General features: G+C 53.6%; 1 protein-coding gene across 1 annotated transcript; it reads right to left on the bottom strand.

Annotated features, from left to right (window-relative positions):
- Nucleotides 1-203: 203 nt before the first annotated feature.
- Nucleotides 204-15,134, bottom strand: YWHAG (tyrosine 3-monooxygenase/tryptophan 5-monooxygenase activation protein gamma). The gene is made up of 2 exons (XM_065731789.1): nt 14,897-15,134; nt 204-1,155 (listed from the first exon to the last, which is right to left on the bottom strand). The coding sequence occupies exons 1-2, from the start codon at nt 14,981-14,983 to the stop codon at nt 499-501; spliced, it is 744 nt and encodes a 247-aa protein (XP_065587861.1). The 5' UTR covers nt 14,984-15,134; the 3' UTR covers nt 204-498.
- Nucleotides 15,135-15,670: the final 536 nt, after the last annotated feature.

The following is a 15,670-nucleotide window of genomic DNA, read 5'->3' as shown; positions in this document are numbered from 1 at the left end:
TTCCTTTTGCAGTGTGGGGATTTGAAGCAAGGCCCTGCCGGGCAGAGCGCTGCGGGACGCGCCCCGCGGCGTGCCACGGACACACGGCACTTGAGCTGAAGGAACAAACGCACGAAGCCTTACTGGAACCACAGAACTTCCCTTCTGATGCTTTCCTTAAGAACGAGGGCCATTCCATTCCAAGTCAATTCATCTTAAAACCCTTTTATTTCTAGCAATAAAGTTAAATTAAAGACAGCTCCACTTGTATTAATAATCTACAGAACAGTCCATATGCCAGTGAGGCTGCTATTCCATACCAGCACAGCCAGCCTGACTTCCACTAGTGGTGTTTTGGCAAAAATGTCAAAGAGGCAATCAAAGACAGGTTGTGGGGGCCTCCCTGGGAAGGTGTCCCCTCCCGCTCCCTCCCCCACCCCTGACCCCCCCCACTCGTGGGAAAAAAATAAAGACTGCAGTAGTTAGCATCAGCGTGCGGCTGCCAGTCCATCTGGGGGTCTAATTGTTGCCTTCTCCGCCGTCGTCGTCTTGCTGATCGCTCGTCCAGAGCGTTAGGTTGTCGCGGAGGAGCTGCATGATGAGCGTTGAGTCCTTGTAGGAGTCCTCGTTGAGGGTGTCCAGCTCGGCGATGGCGTCGTCGAACGCCGTCTTGGCCAGGTGGCAGGCCTGCTCTGGCGCGTTCTGGATCTCGTAGTAGAAAACGGAGTAGTTAAGCGCCAGGCCGAGCCGGATGGGGTGGGTCGGCTGCATGTGCTCCTTGCTGATCTCGTGGGCCTCGCTGTACGCCTTCTCCGAGGACTCCACCACGGTCGCCCTCTTCTCGCCGGTGGCCACCTCGGCCAGGTAGCGGTAATAGTCCCCTTTCATCTTCAGGTAGAAGACCTTGCTCTCATACTGCGTCTCGCTGCAGTTCTTGATCAGGTAGTTGTCCAGCAGGCTCAGCACGTCCTGGCACACGGCCTCCAACTCCTTCTCGATTTTCTCACGGTAGGCCCGGACCATTTCGATCTTCTTCTCGTTCCCATCAGCGGAGGTCTTCTGCTCGATGCTGCTGATGACTCGCCAGGACGAGCGCCGCGCCCCCACGACGTTCTTGTAGGCGACGGACAGCAGGTTCCTCTCTTCGTTGGACAGAGGCTCGTTCAGTTCTGTCACCTGTGCCAAGAGAGGATGACAGAAGACACTCGGGTTAAGCACGGAGCCGCTCACAGCTCCCGTCACAACTCCCACGTAGGAGCAGCAGAACACAGCTGGCCCACCAGAGCACTCAGCACGCACCCTAACTCCTCCCAGGAGGAGGCAGTGTTGTGGGGCCCAAACCCCATAGCTGCTCAGAATCATGATGGTTGGAAAAGGCCCCTAGGACCACCCAGTCCCACAGGGGTCAGGGGCTGACGGTCGGACTCGATGATCTCAGAGGCTGGGCTTTGTTCAAGGCATTCTCCATCTTAGAAAAATCACTTTCCAGAATGAGAGTAACCCACTAGGAAAAAGGTGCATTTCATCACCTGAGGGAAGGTGCTGATGAGAGGGAGCAGTGAGCTGGGTGGGGATGTTTTAGGGTTACAAGCTAGCTGAGTGGATTAACAAGACGGAAAATCCAGCACTCAGCTTTCCCATTTCCCATGAGCATTACAGGTTCTTCTGAAACACCGGAAGAATACGATAGATGTTAAAATTACAGCTGCCTAAGGCATCTGTGGAGATAAGGATTTGAAAGCTCACGTGGTAAGAGCGTGTTCTTCCCACATGGGATTTTCTTCATTGACAATAAGAGCATTAAGACACTGTACCACTCCCCCCGGACTCACACAACAGCACAGAGCAGCTGAGGAAATGACAGAGAACAGAACCAAGGAATCAGAGGTCGATGAGTCTTTCAGGTTCAAGAAGACCTCACAGATCCCCAGGTCCAACCCACCCCACCATGCCCACTGACCACGTCCCTCAGTGCTGCCCTTGATGGTTCCTGAACACCTCCAGGGACACGGACTGCACCAATGCCAACGCATCGCCACTCTTTTTGAGTGGAAGTTGTTCCCAAACCCCAGCTGATCTGCAAGGAGCCCTGCCACACTGCAGGGATGCCAACAGTGCACAACCTGGGATCCCTCCAGCCCAGGCAGTCACTTCTGTGAGGATGAGGTCATGGTTTGTGCGTGAAAGGCTTCAGCAAACACTGAGTCATTCGCAGCAGGGCTGACCGGGACAAGGTTTGCTCTAGGCACAGATAACCATGGTTATGACGGTGACCAGGAAGCGGAGGGATCCAGCTGGGAGGGGAGTGTTATGGTGTCCCCCTGCCCTACAGCTCATGGGTTGTCTGTCCTTGGAGAAGAGACAAGATCCTGACCTGGGCAGCCCCTCTCTGGTAAGCAAGTTGGGACTGGAAGCATCTAGAAGCCCCAACCCAATGTGTTCTCTTATCTTCCAACCAGAAACCCAGACAGTCCCACGCTGACTGCTACACCACAAGAGACTTGGCAGTTCCACAGAGTCATAAAGGTTGGAAAAGACCTCTAAGCTCATCTAGTCCAACCCCAACCCATCACCACACCTGCTAACCACGGCCCTCAGTGGCTCTTAACACCTCCAGGATCTCCAGCAGGGGTTCTGCCTTCATTCTTGTAGGGCTGGCTTTCAGCAGGACGCTCCCTGCCCAACTACACCAGTTTTAAACATTCACCCAGGCAGGTGAATCTAACTATGCTCACAGCCACGTCTGCAGATATTCATCACTGCAGAATTCGATATACCTTCTCCCACCAGGAGCCTTGGAGAAGGACAAATCTATTAAAGCTACAGGGAGTTTCGTAGGATTATCTTTGCCATAAACATTTTAAATTTGAAGCTATTAAGGATTACAGGAGAAATTCGCCTGTCAAAACCCTTTCAGAAAACAGGCTGGCAGATGGAACGTTACCTGCGGAGAATGCAAAGATTTCTCCAGGGAGCTGGTGGGGGACTTATCAAACAGAAAGGGGACCCCGTGAAGCACGTAACTCCTTTCTGGAAATTAAGCACGTAGCTGGGAGCAGCACTGTGCCCCCTGTAAGATGCAGCACTGCTGTGATGCACTGAAAAGATACCTTTGGTGTTTTAGCTCCACTCCGCCCTTCGTCTCCGTGCACATCAGCGGGGTTGGGCTCCCTGCAGCAACACAGCTAGAGCAGCAGTCCCCTCCGGACAAAGCCTACTGGGAGCTTAAGATTTCTGCTGCTTGAGTCTGGAGATTTATAGACCTGCAAAGCCCTCTGCTTAGCAGCAAAGCTCTCAGCAGGCAGCACGAGCCCAGAGAAGGTTCTCCCAGTTTCTCTGCTGCAGCTGCGAGCTGTGACTCAGCGCTACGCTCAAGCCCTGGCAGGCTCCACACACACTCAAGTATCACGTTGCAGCCAGGGGAAGGCTCAGCTTTATATGGAAGAGCCAATACACAAACCTTCACCCGCCCCTGAAGGCTGCACTCTCTGAAAGCCCATAGCTGTCCCTCGGAGCCTTCCTTCCTTCCAGAAGCATCCTAATCAGCAGGTTTCTTTGGGACCCTCGGGGAACGTCTGCTCGTGGGCTTATTTCAGGGCCCCGTTTTGCACTTCACCCCTCACATCAGTAGGTCTGGAGCGATCAATTCTGAGCGCACACAGACCCTTCAGCCACAGAGGTGCAGCACAGATGCTCGTGGGGTTTAGCTCTACCCACTTAACCTCACACTCCCACGTGGATTTTCACTGACATTTGATGATTAAGTGCCCACCTTTATGGCCGCTGCCTCGTTTTGATGTCTTATCTCAAAGCATGCAGCAGAGCAAGCTGAACAGACCCAGGTGTTCTTCCCTGGGGAGTACCATCAACATCCAACAGCTTAATCCATTTCATAATCCACAGCACTTGCCGTTCTGATCGCCCAGAAGAGATCTCGAGTCTCTGAAGACACCGAGCAGCTACAAAATCTACAGTGGAGATCCCCCACTAAGCCACAACACACCACACCTTCCACAGGACCACCACTGACTGCTGCAATCCTGCACACGGTCCACTTTCAATCAGACACTGCAGCCTGCAATGCTCACTGCCATTCCTCCCTTCACAGCTTTGCTGCAGAAGCCTGCCCCGAGCCCAGCTGCTTTCAGGCAGCTTCTGCCCTACCTACAGCTTCTGCACCACGTAATTAAGCATGTTATCTTTCAGCAGGAACCCCAGCGCTCGCCTCGTCTTCCCTCACACTGAGTGAGGTCTGGCCTGAAGGTCCCCTTTTCTGTTTCAGTTTTGTAAAGGCAAACCAGCCTCTAACCCCACATTCTGGCCAGAAGTCCCACCACCAGAATCCTCACTGCCTCACCTCCCCCCACATCTGGTTTCTGATGAAATGAAGTCCCTCGAGCACGCTGAACTGTCCCCACTGCCTGGCAGCTCATTCAGGGCCACAGCTCAGCAAAGAACTGCTTCTCCTTGAATGCCCAAGAGCTGTCCCAGTGTGCTGTTGGAAAGATGCCTTTCTCAAGCTCTGTCCTACTTCGACACGTGGTAGGCGTGTGTTAAACCAGATCTAAATCAAGAATCTTACCAGACTTCACAGGTTCAGGTCCTCACCCATGTTCCAGCCTCCTCCCTGACGTTATACTTCTAAAATGGAAGCTGTGCCATAAGTGCTTCTCCCTCCTCCCAGACCTCCTCCACTGTCCCCAGTGCTCCTTTTCTGAGCGTGTTTTGGGGAACTCTAGGCCTCAGGTCAGTCCCTTCCCCTACCCTGAACCAAACCAGAAAAGCACACACAAGCTGTGGGCAGAATCTAGTTCCCTCCTGCTGCCTTGTTCAACTCTTTCAGTATGAATAATGGCATTCCGGTTCCCATTTTGAAGCTCTCTGGGCTTGCTTGCATCACAGGATGCGGAAAAACACAAGGGCACATGGAGGGACGATGGACAGTTTCACCTTTAAGCTCCAAACTGCCCAGGGTACATCAAGGGGCAGCATCTGGAAAGTCAGACTGCTTAATACACAGAGCATAACTGGATCCCAGAGGCTGATTAGGATCTCTGCATGCTCCCCCAGTTAACAGGAGCTTTCATCAGGCCCTGCAGCCCTTATTATTTAAGGCGACTCTGAACCACCTGAGACAAAGTCTGCAAATTGAGAGGCATATGAAAACCAGGAGCTCATTTATTTTTCAGCCTCTGCAGCTCAACAACTACTGAAGCCAAGTGAATTTCGTCACACAGCACACCAGTCTGACTGTCCTTATAGCCTGCAGATCTATTTGCTTGGATGGATTTCAGCGAGACAAAACGCAGGTTTCAGTTACTCGGGTCACTCCTACTTCGAGTTTCTGCATGCAAAAGGTCATAAGAGAACTGTGGTGAGAAAGCCAGTGACAGAACCCTGAGCTGTCCCCACTCTGCATGTAGCAGTGCTTCGCTGCAGCTCCTTATCTGCAGAGCTGCAGTCCCAGTGTCTGGTATAACAGCTCAGTTTTTCCCACTGCAGAACACCCGGGTGCCAAAGATTTGCCTCTCCAGTTTCTCTGCAGCTTTCCAGATAGGGCAGGCACAAGGGACCGTATCCCTCTGCTCTCCATTCGTGGCTTGCACGTACAGCATTGTGTCCTGCAGCCTGCCACAACCACTGGTCTGATGTCCATGCAGCCACGTGTCAGAACCATCTGAGTTGGAAGGGACCCTTAAAGGTCATGTAGACCAACTTCCCTGCAAGGAACAAGGACACGGAATCATTGAGGCTGAAAAAGGCCACTAAGATCATCTAGTCCAACCACCAACATCCTGCCCATCAAACCATCATCATCAGATATCTATAGCTAGATCCCAGAGCTCACAGCTCCATCCAGCCTGACCCTGACCAATGGCTTCTGCTAACTTGCCTTCTGCTGCTGTCTAGTTGATCCATCTTCCATTCAACACTTTTCAAGTCATTCTTGTTTGGTAGTATAAATTTCCTCCCTCTCCCCAACATAACCACAGCTGGAGGGAGTAGCCCAAGCTTCCAGCACGGACAAGGTATACGCATTTCAAGTGATGCATAGCTTGAATGCACTCCTGATTCAGCACAGGGAGCTGCACCCATGGCTAAGATTCAATTGAGTCATTAAGGAATGAGAGCTCAAGTTCTACTTGCCCTCCTCACCCTGGCTCCTTCTGGCCTTACTGAAAGGCAGGCCATTGAACCATGGGAGAAGTGGTCACAGGACAACTCATTTCACCGACTGGCTGCCACTAGCTGCTTCACACCTACTACAAAACTCTTGGGAAAATCCATCCATCTCTGTTATCTAACGTCTTCCTACTAGCAGATGGAGAAAGCAGCAAGTCAAGCCATATCAGCTGAGCATTCAGAAGTGGCACCCTGGGCGCTGTCTCTGACAGATGGGATACCAGCACCTTTGCCTGCTAACTACAAAAGGAACATAAGGACGTTAAGTTATCCCTTCTTTAAAACATGTCAGGCTGGCAACAACATCTGCAAGCACCTCTGCAGCAGCCCTCCTACTTCCTACTGAAGAAACTATCCATAGGACCACCACTGCTCACTCCTAGAGCAGTAGGACTCTAATAGATAAACAAACCAATCTCCATGGCCGGGAAGGTGTGTGATGCTGCCGGGAACATTAGCTGCTTAAAGACTTACCCCACAGCTTCTACGAGCACTAATCAGGCTCAGCTCCAGCCCCACTGCTGGGAAGCAAGCAACCTGTCACCAGATCAGTGCATCCCACCCGGAGCTTCAGGTGCCAGGCCAGCACGAGATGTCTGTCCCCAGTACAGACTCCAAAAGGGACAGTGCTGTGCTGTACCCATAAACTACTCAGGAACCAAGAGGACTATGGGCAAGCATGTCCTTCCTGCCCTCATAGCCTCCTCCTGCAGAGCCAACTGCTGCTCCAGCACCATGAAACAGGAGAAGGAGCCACCACGCAGAGGGCTCCCTGCAGCCAGCACATACGGTTCTTAACTGCTTCATTTCATCTCTCCCAAACGCTACGGGGAAGTCTGCTCAACGCACATCAAGGCAATAAACAACAAAAAGAAGAAAACAAACAAGGTGTTTGGGTTTTTTTGCTCTAGGTCTTCTGATCTGCAACGTGTTTTGCCAGATTAAGCAAGAGACTTTGCAGAACGCCCAGGTGGACTCCGGCACGCCAGCTCCTCCGTAGCTTTCATTTCCACATCAGTGCATAAGGTGATTATCCCTCCAGATGTACTTTGCCCTCCTCTGCTTCAGGGATTTCAGGCTTGATCTTACACACCTCTAGCAAAGATAATGTTATTTCTTGAATGAACTTGAAGGAAAGCAATTTGAGCTTTTGCTCGGGCAGCTTCCTGGAGCACTGCAGACAGCTCTGAATCGTTTCCATGAGGTGGGTCACTTCACTTATCCCAGTCTGGCTGTGGATTTCACCACCTCCACTGGGCTCCAGCCACCTCCTCCAGCCCTCTGTGGAAGCCCGAGGGGCTCAGAGCTCAGCTCATGGCAGGTGGCACAAGCAAACCCAAGGAGCCAAACTCTCAACTTCATGGAAATGAGGAATTCATCCCACGTAAGGAAGCCCGACAGCATCAACACACAAAGCTCCAACGAGTTCCCCAGCTGGGTGTAAATCAAAGCCTGTTAATCCTCCCCAAGTCCTCATTCACCACCACATACTAAGCATTAGCCTTTTACAAGTGCAGATCTCCTGCAGCAGTTTCCAATCATAGCTGTTAGCACACTGCACAGCAACAGCTTCTCCAGCTACTATTAATAAACCCAATGCTGCAGAGAAGCACAACTGTCCAAACAAGATATCCATCAGCAACCTAGTTCACCCCTCGCCTGAGACTTCTCACCAGCATTTCCCCACAGCCATGCTGAATGCACCTCGAAGAGGAATCAGCAGCACCCTGACACGCCAAGCAGCTTTGCCAGAGACGTAAGCAAAGATACATCCCAAGCAAGCCAACTCATCCAGCAAGATCAGAAGGAATTTGCAAACAATTAAGGAATGCTTTGTACTTTGAGTCCTCGCAGGTTTGCGTATGTCCAAGAGCAGCCGCCTCCAACGCCCATAGGCTGGCTCCATGCAGTGTCTCCTTTAGCAAAGAAAAACATTAAGTCCTCTAATCCCTAATCCGTAGATCACTTTAAGGGAATCTCATGCCAACAGGGATATGTTCTCTGGTTACCCTCCTACTGTCGTTAACTAAAGCACTGTCCCTGGTCACCAGACTGCTGGTCACAGGCCAAAACTCAGGTTGTTTAATACCTAACCAAGCATGCGCTGGGTCATTCTTGGGATGTGACTAAATCAATCCAAGCACAGAAAATAAAAACCTTAATACTTCCTCTCCCTATCGACTTTCTTTGTCTTCCTCCGTGCCCTGCAGCTGCTGTAGGTCACTGGCTCCATGCACGTTGTGCAGCCACACCGTCACCGCTGCGTTTCCAGCTGCCTGAGCCCAGCACAAGGCAGACAGCAGCAGGCACAGAGCAGGGCTGAACGGACACACAGCTCAGCCCCGCTGCCTTTGTGCAGCTCCTCAGAGCACAAAGCCCCACAGCAGTGCCAGGACCCCATGTCTCAATGCTGAGATCCTGCATCTTGACAGCCGAGCTCTGGAGGGAGGAGCAGGGCCTCCTGCTTCCAAGAAGAAACACCTTTAGAGCAGAAATGGAAGTCTTTCTGTCAGCGTTCTCCGCTGGGAGGAGAGAGTCTGTTCATTAGCAGAAGCAGACGGGGAAGAATGCACATGAGAAAGCTGAATTAGCAGCACTGGCTGTGACGGAGACAATACAGTGTTACATAAAGCACACTGCTTGTGGGTTTCCATCCTTCTTCCTTCCTACCTGCCCTGGATTCAGCACAGGTTACAAAGCCTTCCACGTGCTGCTGAAAGGCTCAGCACACTGCAGGGACGGGAGGTGACGTGGGTCCCTTCCTGGACACCAGCCCAGCAGTGCCAGCACTCAGGTCAGTACAGCTGGCTCAGGCAGTGCAGTGCCAGCTCCCAGAAAGCCATTTTGTGTCTGCACGGGAAGGAGATCTCACAGCTGCAGGGACAGAGAGCTGCAGAGGCAGCAGCACAGTGCCTGGCAAGCAACAGCAGCGTGTTTTATCTAAGCACCCGTGGCCATTTATCTGAACGACAGCCTCAAGTGGAGATGAAGGCAGCACAGAATGAAGGACAAACCCTGTATCTCCACCAGCACAGCCACCGACCCACACCGCTTCCCTCAGTCACAGCAGACACCAGAACTGCTTTCCAGCTATTGCCTTCCAGCATGGTGGCCATTGCTAGCAGAAACTAATGAGCTCCGTGTCTACTGTTTTTAAGTGGACTTTTTATTTCTTTTCTTTGCCTTTCCAGGCATCAGATTGCCATTTGTCTGCAGTCTCATTAATCTATCAGAAGGGACAGAGGCTTCAGCCAAGGACACGCTAGGTTATTTATCTTCGCAATACAAGAGAGAAAGAACTAAAGAAGAGATGGACAGCGAAGGGAAGAGGGTCCAATCTAGTTGGCACAAAAACACCCCAAACAGCATTGCTTCAGAAGGAGCCATCTTGCATTGCAGAGCACTGAGGTGCAGAGGAAGCATCAAGGTGCATCAGCTGAGCAGAGATGGCTGCAGCCCTGTATCACAGCTTGGCCATGCTGGAGCAGACGGTGGTGCCTGTATCTCATCAAGACTGACAGTGAAGAAATGCTTGGGAAGGCAAATGCTGTTGTTCTGTGCTTTGTCCACTGCATGTTTTTCATTGGTGGTCACTGGTCAGGAGGCAGAGGCGGGCAGAAAAGCATGAGCTCAGACAAAACCACCTCCCAGGCAGCAGCTGGTTCCTACAGCACAGGGAAGCAGACACAAAACCTCGGGGTTTTGTTCTTTCTTTCAGTACTCACCCTCGCCTACAGTCTTTATGCACTCATCCCTTTACTTGACACAAAACTGCTTAGAATGGAAGTTGAAGATCTCCGCTGCGGTGTTCATGTCACACTGACAGCTTTGTTCCTGTCCACGCTGCTTCTTTCACCCTGCAGACTCAGGACATCAGCTCCAAACTCTGAGCTGCAGCTAGAAGTACTTATCAATCAAAATGGGAAATCTCATCTTTCCCAGTGAGTGCAATGAGTCAGTCAGGGCTTCATCCCACCCCACTTGCAGCTCCCCAAAATACAGGTAGGCTGAAATGGACCAAGGGCGAGGAACACCAGCTCTGCAGAGAACTGCTGAAGTTCTGCCAAAGCTCCCACTGTGAGCACTCTGCCCTTGCACTTACAGACCCACAGAACCATACAGCTTGGAAAAGACCTCTCAGATCCCCAAGCTCAACCCGAGCCCACCGACCACAGCCCTGAGTGCCACATCTCCCCAGTCCACAAACACATCTCCATGGATGGGGACTCCCTCACCTCCCTGGGCAGCCGTGCCAACTTGTTTTCCAACAATAAATGATTCCTAATATTCAACCTGAACTTCCCTAGGCACAACTTACACCCACCTGGGAACTAAAGCTCAGCCCAGCATTTTGGGGGGAGGCAGGAGGGCAGCCTGCTGGTACAGCTGGAGCCCTCTGCTCAGAGAGCACTCTGCACACGGACATTTTTCTCCATCCCAGATGGAATTATGCTGCTTCCAAAGCACATCAGAGCCATCAAGCTGCTCCTGCTCCATCCCCCAGGCCCGAGGCTCTGCAAAGCTGAGTGCTAGCAGCCAGGCCAACCCAGACACAATTAGAACAACTTAAATTTAAGTGATCCAGCAGTACACACTGATGAAGAGAGAGGGGAGAGGAAAGATGGGGATCCTCACTTGAAGGATCTTCCTGCTACCAGCAACAGAAAGGAACATGCCTCTTCCTCACTATTTCCCCTCACCACAATCCAAATCCTGCAGGCCCATGGGTGGTGCAATCATTACCTGATGGCAGGAAGCAGAGCAGGCAGAAGCACAGTACTGCCTGTACAGCCCTCCCTTTTCTTGCAGGCACCACCCAGCCTGCTCATGAGGATGGGTAAGGGGATGCCAAATGACATCATCCAGTTCAGATGAGACAAGCCAAGAACAGAGCACTTCAGCTTCAGAGGTCTCTGAGTTCTAAAGTCAGAACAAGTAAAAGAAGGAAAAACAAGCAAGACAATTGCCACAACCTTTCTGCACCTCCAGGACTACCACCACACAACATCACCACCCTGCTGGCCAAGCCCCAACCACCACAGGGCTCTTGGAGAGCACTGCCCAATAGCTTTATAGTCTCCATGTAGACTCAGTCTTGGGCTGTTGAAGACTGGTCAGTGGACACTGTTAACGTGTGCAATGCCCTGTATGGGTAGCACTGTGCCCTGTGTACAGTCCAGTCCACCACCACAACCTCCTGAGATGCTATTTAACCAAAATCAACGCAGCCCACAAAACCATTGCCAGGCCAGGAGAGCAGCAGGACAGCAGCCCGTGATCAGAGCCATTCTTTGACCTCAGGGCACTCCACAAGGGAGGCAATCCTGCTCCCAGCACACAAGCTCTGCAGCATGGCTGAGATGTCTTTGAAGTGTCAGGAAGGGACACAAAGCAGTTTAAGGAGAGCCTTGATTTGGGTTGCTGGCACTGCTTAAGTAGCCCCAGAACCTTGCTGAGGTGCTTGGGTCCATTCTGCTCAGGCTGCCACCTGTTCAGGACCAGAGCATGGAAAGCCAGGCAGCTTGAGCCATGGGACATGCTCAGAGTGCACAGAGAAGAGCAGTGCCCATCTGGGATGCTTCCCCAGACCCCCAGTGAATCCTTCATGATGCCTGCATGAGTGGCAGCAGCCATAGCAGCAACTCTTCAGTAGATGCCAGCACATTCTCCATCTTCGTGCTGCAAATGGTTACCCCAAGGCTTTCTATCACTCTCTAGGAGGAGCTGCTAAGGCAGCTCACGCTCCTTGCTCTGCAACTGCCTTCCTGGACAGCTCACTCAGCACTCCTCCAGGAGCTGTCTTTCCACCTCACCCTTCTCTTCCTGCTCCCTGGACTTGGAGGACGACAGCTGGCAGAAGCCCACGTAACTTGTGTCCCGTGATTCTCCACCCTTAGTCTCCTCCCCCAGCCACAGCAGTCACCCACTGCACCAAGACACCTCTCTGTCCCCAGACACTGTCACTCACAGGGTGCCACCGCTCCCGCCCTGGTTACGGATCCTCTACCTCAGTTGTAGGGATAACAAAACTTTTAGCAGAGCCAAAGCCAAAAAGGCTTTAACCAAGGGCATTACGGGCAGCACACTGCCAGCCAGCGCTGTGCAGAAGGAAGATGGCAGCACTGCCAGCAGCGTGCTTGGCAGCTGGGCACAGCCACTACCCTGGGGACTTGTGGGGACTACGAGCAGCCCAGGCATGCTGCAGGGCTGAGCTCATCCCTGCACGCAGGTCACACACGGGATACGGTCAAGGTCACACATGGGCAAGGCCAATGCACGGCCCAGCAGCTTCCCATTTCTGGCACTGGTGGCTACTGCCTGCAGCTAAAACTTATACAGAAGAAACTATTGCGACCCAGCCCATCACTGCAGTGAGACAAAGAACCCCAGCATATCACTCTCTGTTTAAAAGCATCCCAAACGGCCATACAGCAACAGCACAGGGCAGCTGAATGGCACAGCTGGAGGCTGCAGTGACCTACCAGGTTACCACAAAAACACAATGGTGAGATCAAGCCACAGAAAAAATTAACCTCATGCAGATAATGACCACGTCTGACTTAAGGGAAGCAGCTCAGCATTTCTCAGCACCACGCCAAGGAAGCAAGCAGGCTCTCAGTGCAGGAGCAGCGTGGCAACGCCTGCGTTCCCCAGGAGGATGAGAGCCAGCCCTGCTCCTGCATTACCTCGGCTGGATGCAGCCTGCATGCTCTCTGCTACCACCTGGGTGCATTGCAGCTCACACCAGCGCATATGACATCACCGAGCGTTGCTACGGAAATGAGTGCGAGGCCACAAGCCTCCTGCACACCCAGAGCTGGGGGATGGGTAGGATCAGGGATAACCGAGTGTGACATGCCCAGTGCCGTGGGACCGAGATGGAGTTTGGGCAGTGCTGTACAGAAATTAGGAACAAAGCTCCCTGTCTTTTGTCTGCTGGGGCGGGAGGCGGTGGTGCTCCCGCTGGGAGTCATTTTCTTAGGGCCGAACAACGCTGAGACTGATAAGCAGCATTAAGCCCGGTTACTGTTTCACCACGGCCAGCGAGGGCTGAAAGGAAAAAATGCAAATATAATCTCTAACAGCAACGTCGGGTTAGTGCTGAGCCCTGGTAAGCAGGCTAGGGAAATTCACAGGGCAGAAATATGGCCACGAGCCCCCATGTGAAGTCTGGAGGCATTTCCCTGCCGGCTTTGTACTAACGGCCGCGTGATCCACGCGCGGCGAGCTGCCGTGGTGCTCACACTGTGGGCTCTGCCCTAAAACGGATAGAAGCTGCTATCAGAAAATAGCATAAAATCCATACTACAGCAGAGGAATATCCCAGCTGTTCTCGTATGCTATTATCTGGTTTTGATTATCTGTATTTCATTTCATGAGAAGAGATCTCCTCCCTCTCCGCTCTGGGGCTGTGACAATTTTGCCTGCTTGACAAATGCAAGGTTATTGTCAAAATGGTGCAACACAGCAAACAGAGCTGCATCCAGCAGACTGCGACATTCCTAGATCAGCATTCCCTCCTCATCAGCAAGGGAGGACACCCCAGCTCCTCTTAAAGGTTCAGACCTGACTAAGGAGACAAACATAAAGAACAGTTTTCCCCTTTAAAGCACCCCCTCCCTCCCTCCACCCAGTCTAGCCTCTCTGCAATATGACAAATGCAGAATCTTCTGGAATGACTTGATCCTGCCTCCCACGATTGCTTTGTTTGCAAGATCAGATCAGAGATATGCTTTTTTTTTTTTGCTTCTTATATTGTCAAAATGTCAGCATTGAAAGGGAGCGCTCGGTGTCACAAATCAGATCAGCCTGCTATATGCAGAGTCTTTATTTTAAGAGCGTGAAATGAATACAACATGACTCAATTCATAAATCTCGAAACAAGTGGAGCAAAAAAAAAAAAAAATAAATCAGAGCCCTGGCAGCTAAAGGCTCAGCTCTATGGGGTCAGGGGCGCAGCAGCCACACCGGGGAAGGGATGAGAGGCAGCACAGGGGCCAGTAGGGAAGCAGCATGCAAGCAAAGCCCCACAGCTTCACCCCATAGGGCTGGGAGAGGGGGAAGCACAGGCAGTGCCGCACCCCACGGACAGCTCCCACACAGGGAGAGGGATACGGCAAAGGGTTGAGCAAGGGGCACGGTAAGGGGCACAGAGTGGGGCAGGGAATAGAATTTTCGGGGCACAGCACAACGGATGGAGTAAAGGATGTGACGTGGGGCAGAGAGGACACAGATGGAGCTGAGAACAGGGTTTGGGGGCACGGATGACACAAACGGCACGGCATCATAGATGGGGTACAGCACAGAGCGGAAGACACAAGGGATGGGGAACACAGGCTGGGCTAGGGATTGGGTTCAGGGCAGGAGTAGTGATGGGGCAGAGCCCAGAAAGAACGGGGAAGGAAACAGGGGACACAGCACGCAACGGGTGAGGCAGGGGACAGGTGGACACACAGACAGAGGCACAACCGAGCGGGACTCATACTGGGGGACACAGAGGACACGCGGGGAGCACGGGGCGGGGGAGGGGGATAACACGCGTACGGCACAGGACTTGACGGAGGGGACAGAGGACGGGCGCGGGGCCGGGGACGCGCGGAGCTCAGGGCTCGGGGCCACCGCCCCGCACAACGCCGGGCACCGCCCGGGCCCGAGCACACGGAGACCGCAGCGGACGGAGGAGGGTTGGGGCGGGGGAGTGGGGGGGGTGGGGGGAGGGGAAACGGGCACTCACGTTCTTCATGGCGGCCGCCATGTCGTCGTAGCGCTCGGCTTGCTCGGCCAGCCGGGCCTTCTGCACCAGCTGCTCGCGGTCCACCATCTTCGCGGGGCCGGGAGGGGAAAGGGCGCGGAGGCTGCGGGCTGCGGGAGGAGGAGGAGGAAAGAGGAGGAAAGAGGAGGAAGGAGGCGGCGGCTCCTGGCGCTGCTGCAGCGGCAACGACGGCGGCGGCGGCGGCTGCACCCGGAGCTGTGCGCGCGCCGCGGGCCACCACAACCCCCCTGCGGCCCCGCCCCGCCCCGCCCTGCACCGCCCCTCCTCCGCGCGGGGCACGCTGGGATTTGTAGTCTTCCTCGCGGCCTTCCTCGCGCCGCCCGCTCCCGCCGGACTCCATTTCCCAGCGCGCCCCGCGCGGCGCCACCGCCCCGCCTTCCGCACGCCACAAGATGGCCTCCCCTCAGTCCTCCCCCCCCGCGGCCCGCCCTGAGGGAGCGGTGTCCCGCTGCTGATTCACCGCCCGCCTCGGTGCTGCCTGCCCGCTGCTGGGGCTCTCCTGGCTGCCAGCCTGCAGCCCCGCCATGTTGCTCTCCGTCGTCCTTCCTCCAAAAAGCCTTTAGATAGCGTCGTGTTTAGGGGTGCCCACAGCCCTCCCCACTGTCCCCGCCCCCATGGATGTGTGGTCACATCCATGGATGTCCCCACAGATATGTGGGGAGATGCGACCGCTGCTTGTGAAGATGAGGCCGCCATCCACGGAGACGTGACCACCATCTACCGTGATGTGACCGC

This window comes from Cyrtonyx montezumae, unplaced genomic scaffold (genome assembly GCF_038088225.1).
Source record: "Cyrtonyx montezumae isolate F1298 unplaced genomic scaffold, pur_monq_1.0 scaffold_15, whole genome shotgun sequence".
NCBI lineage: Eukaryota > Metazoa > Chordata > Aves > Galliformes > Odontophoridae > Cyrtonyx > Cyrtonyx montezumae.
The sequence above is the reverse complement of the archived record's forward strand: the minus strand, read 5'-3'. Positions and strand labels throughout refer to the sequence as shown.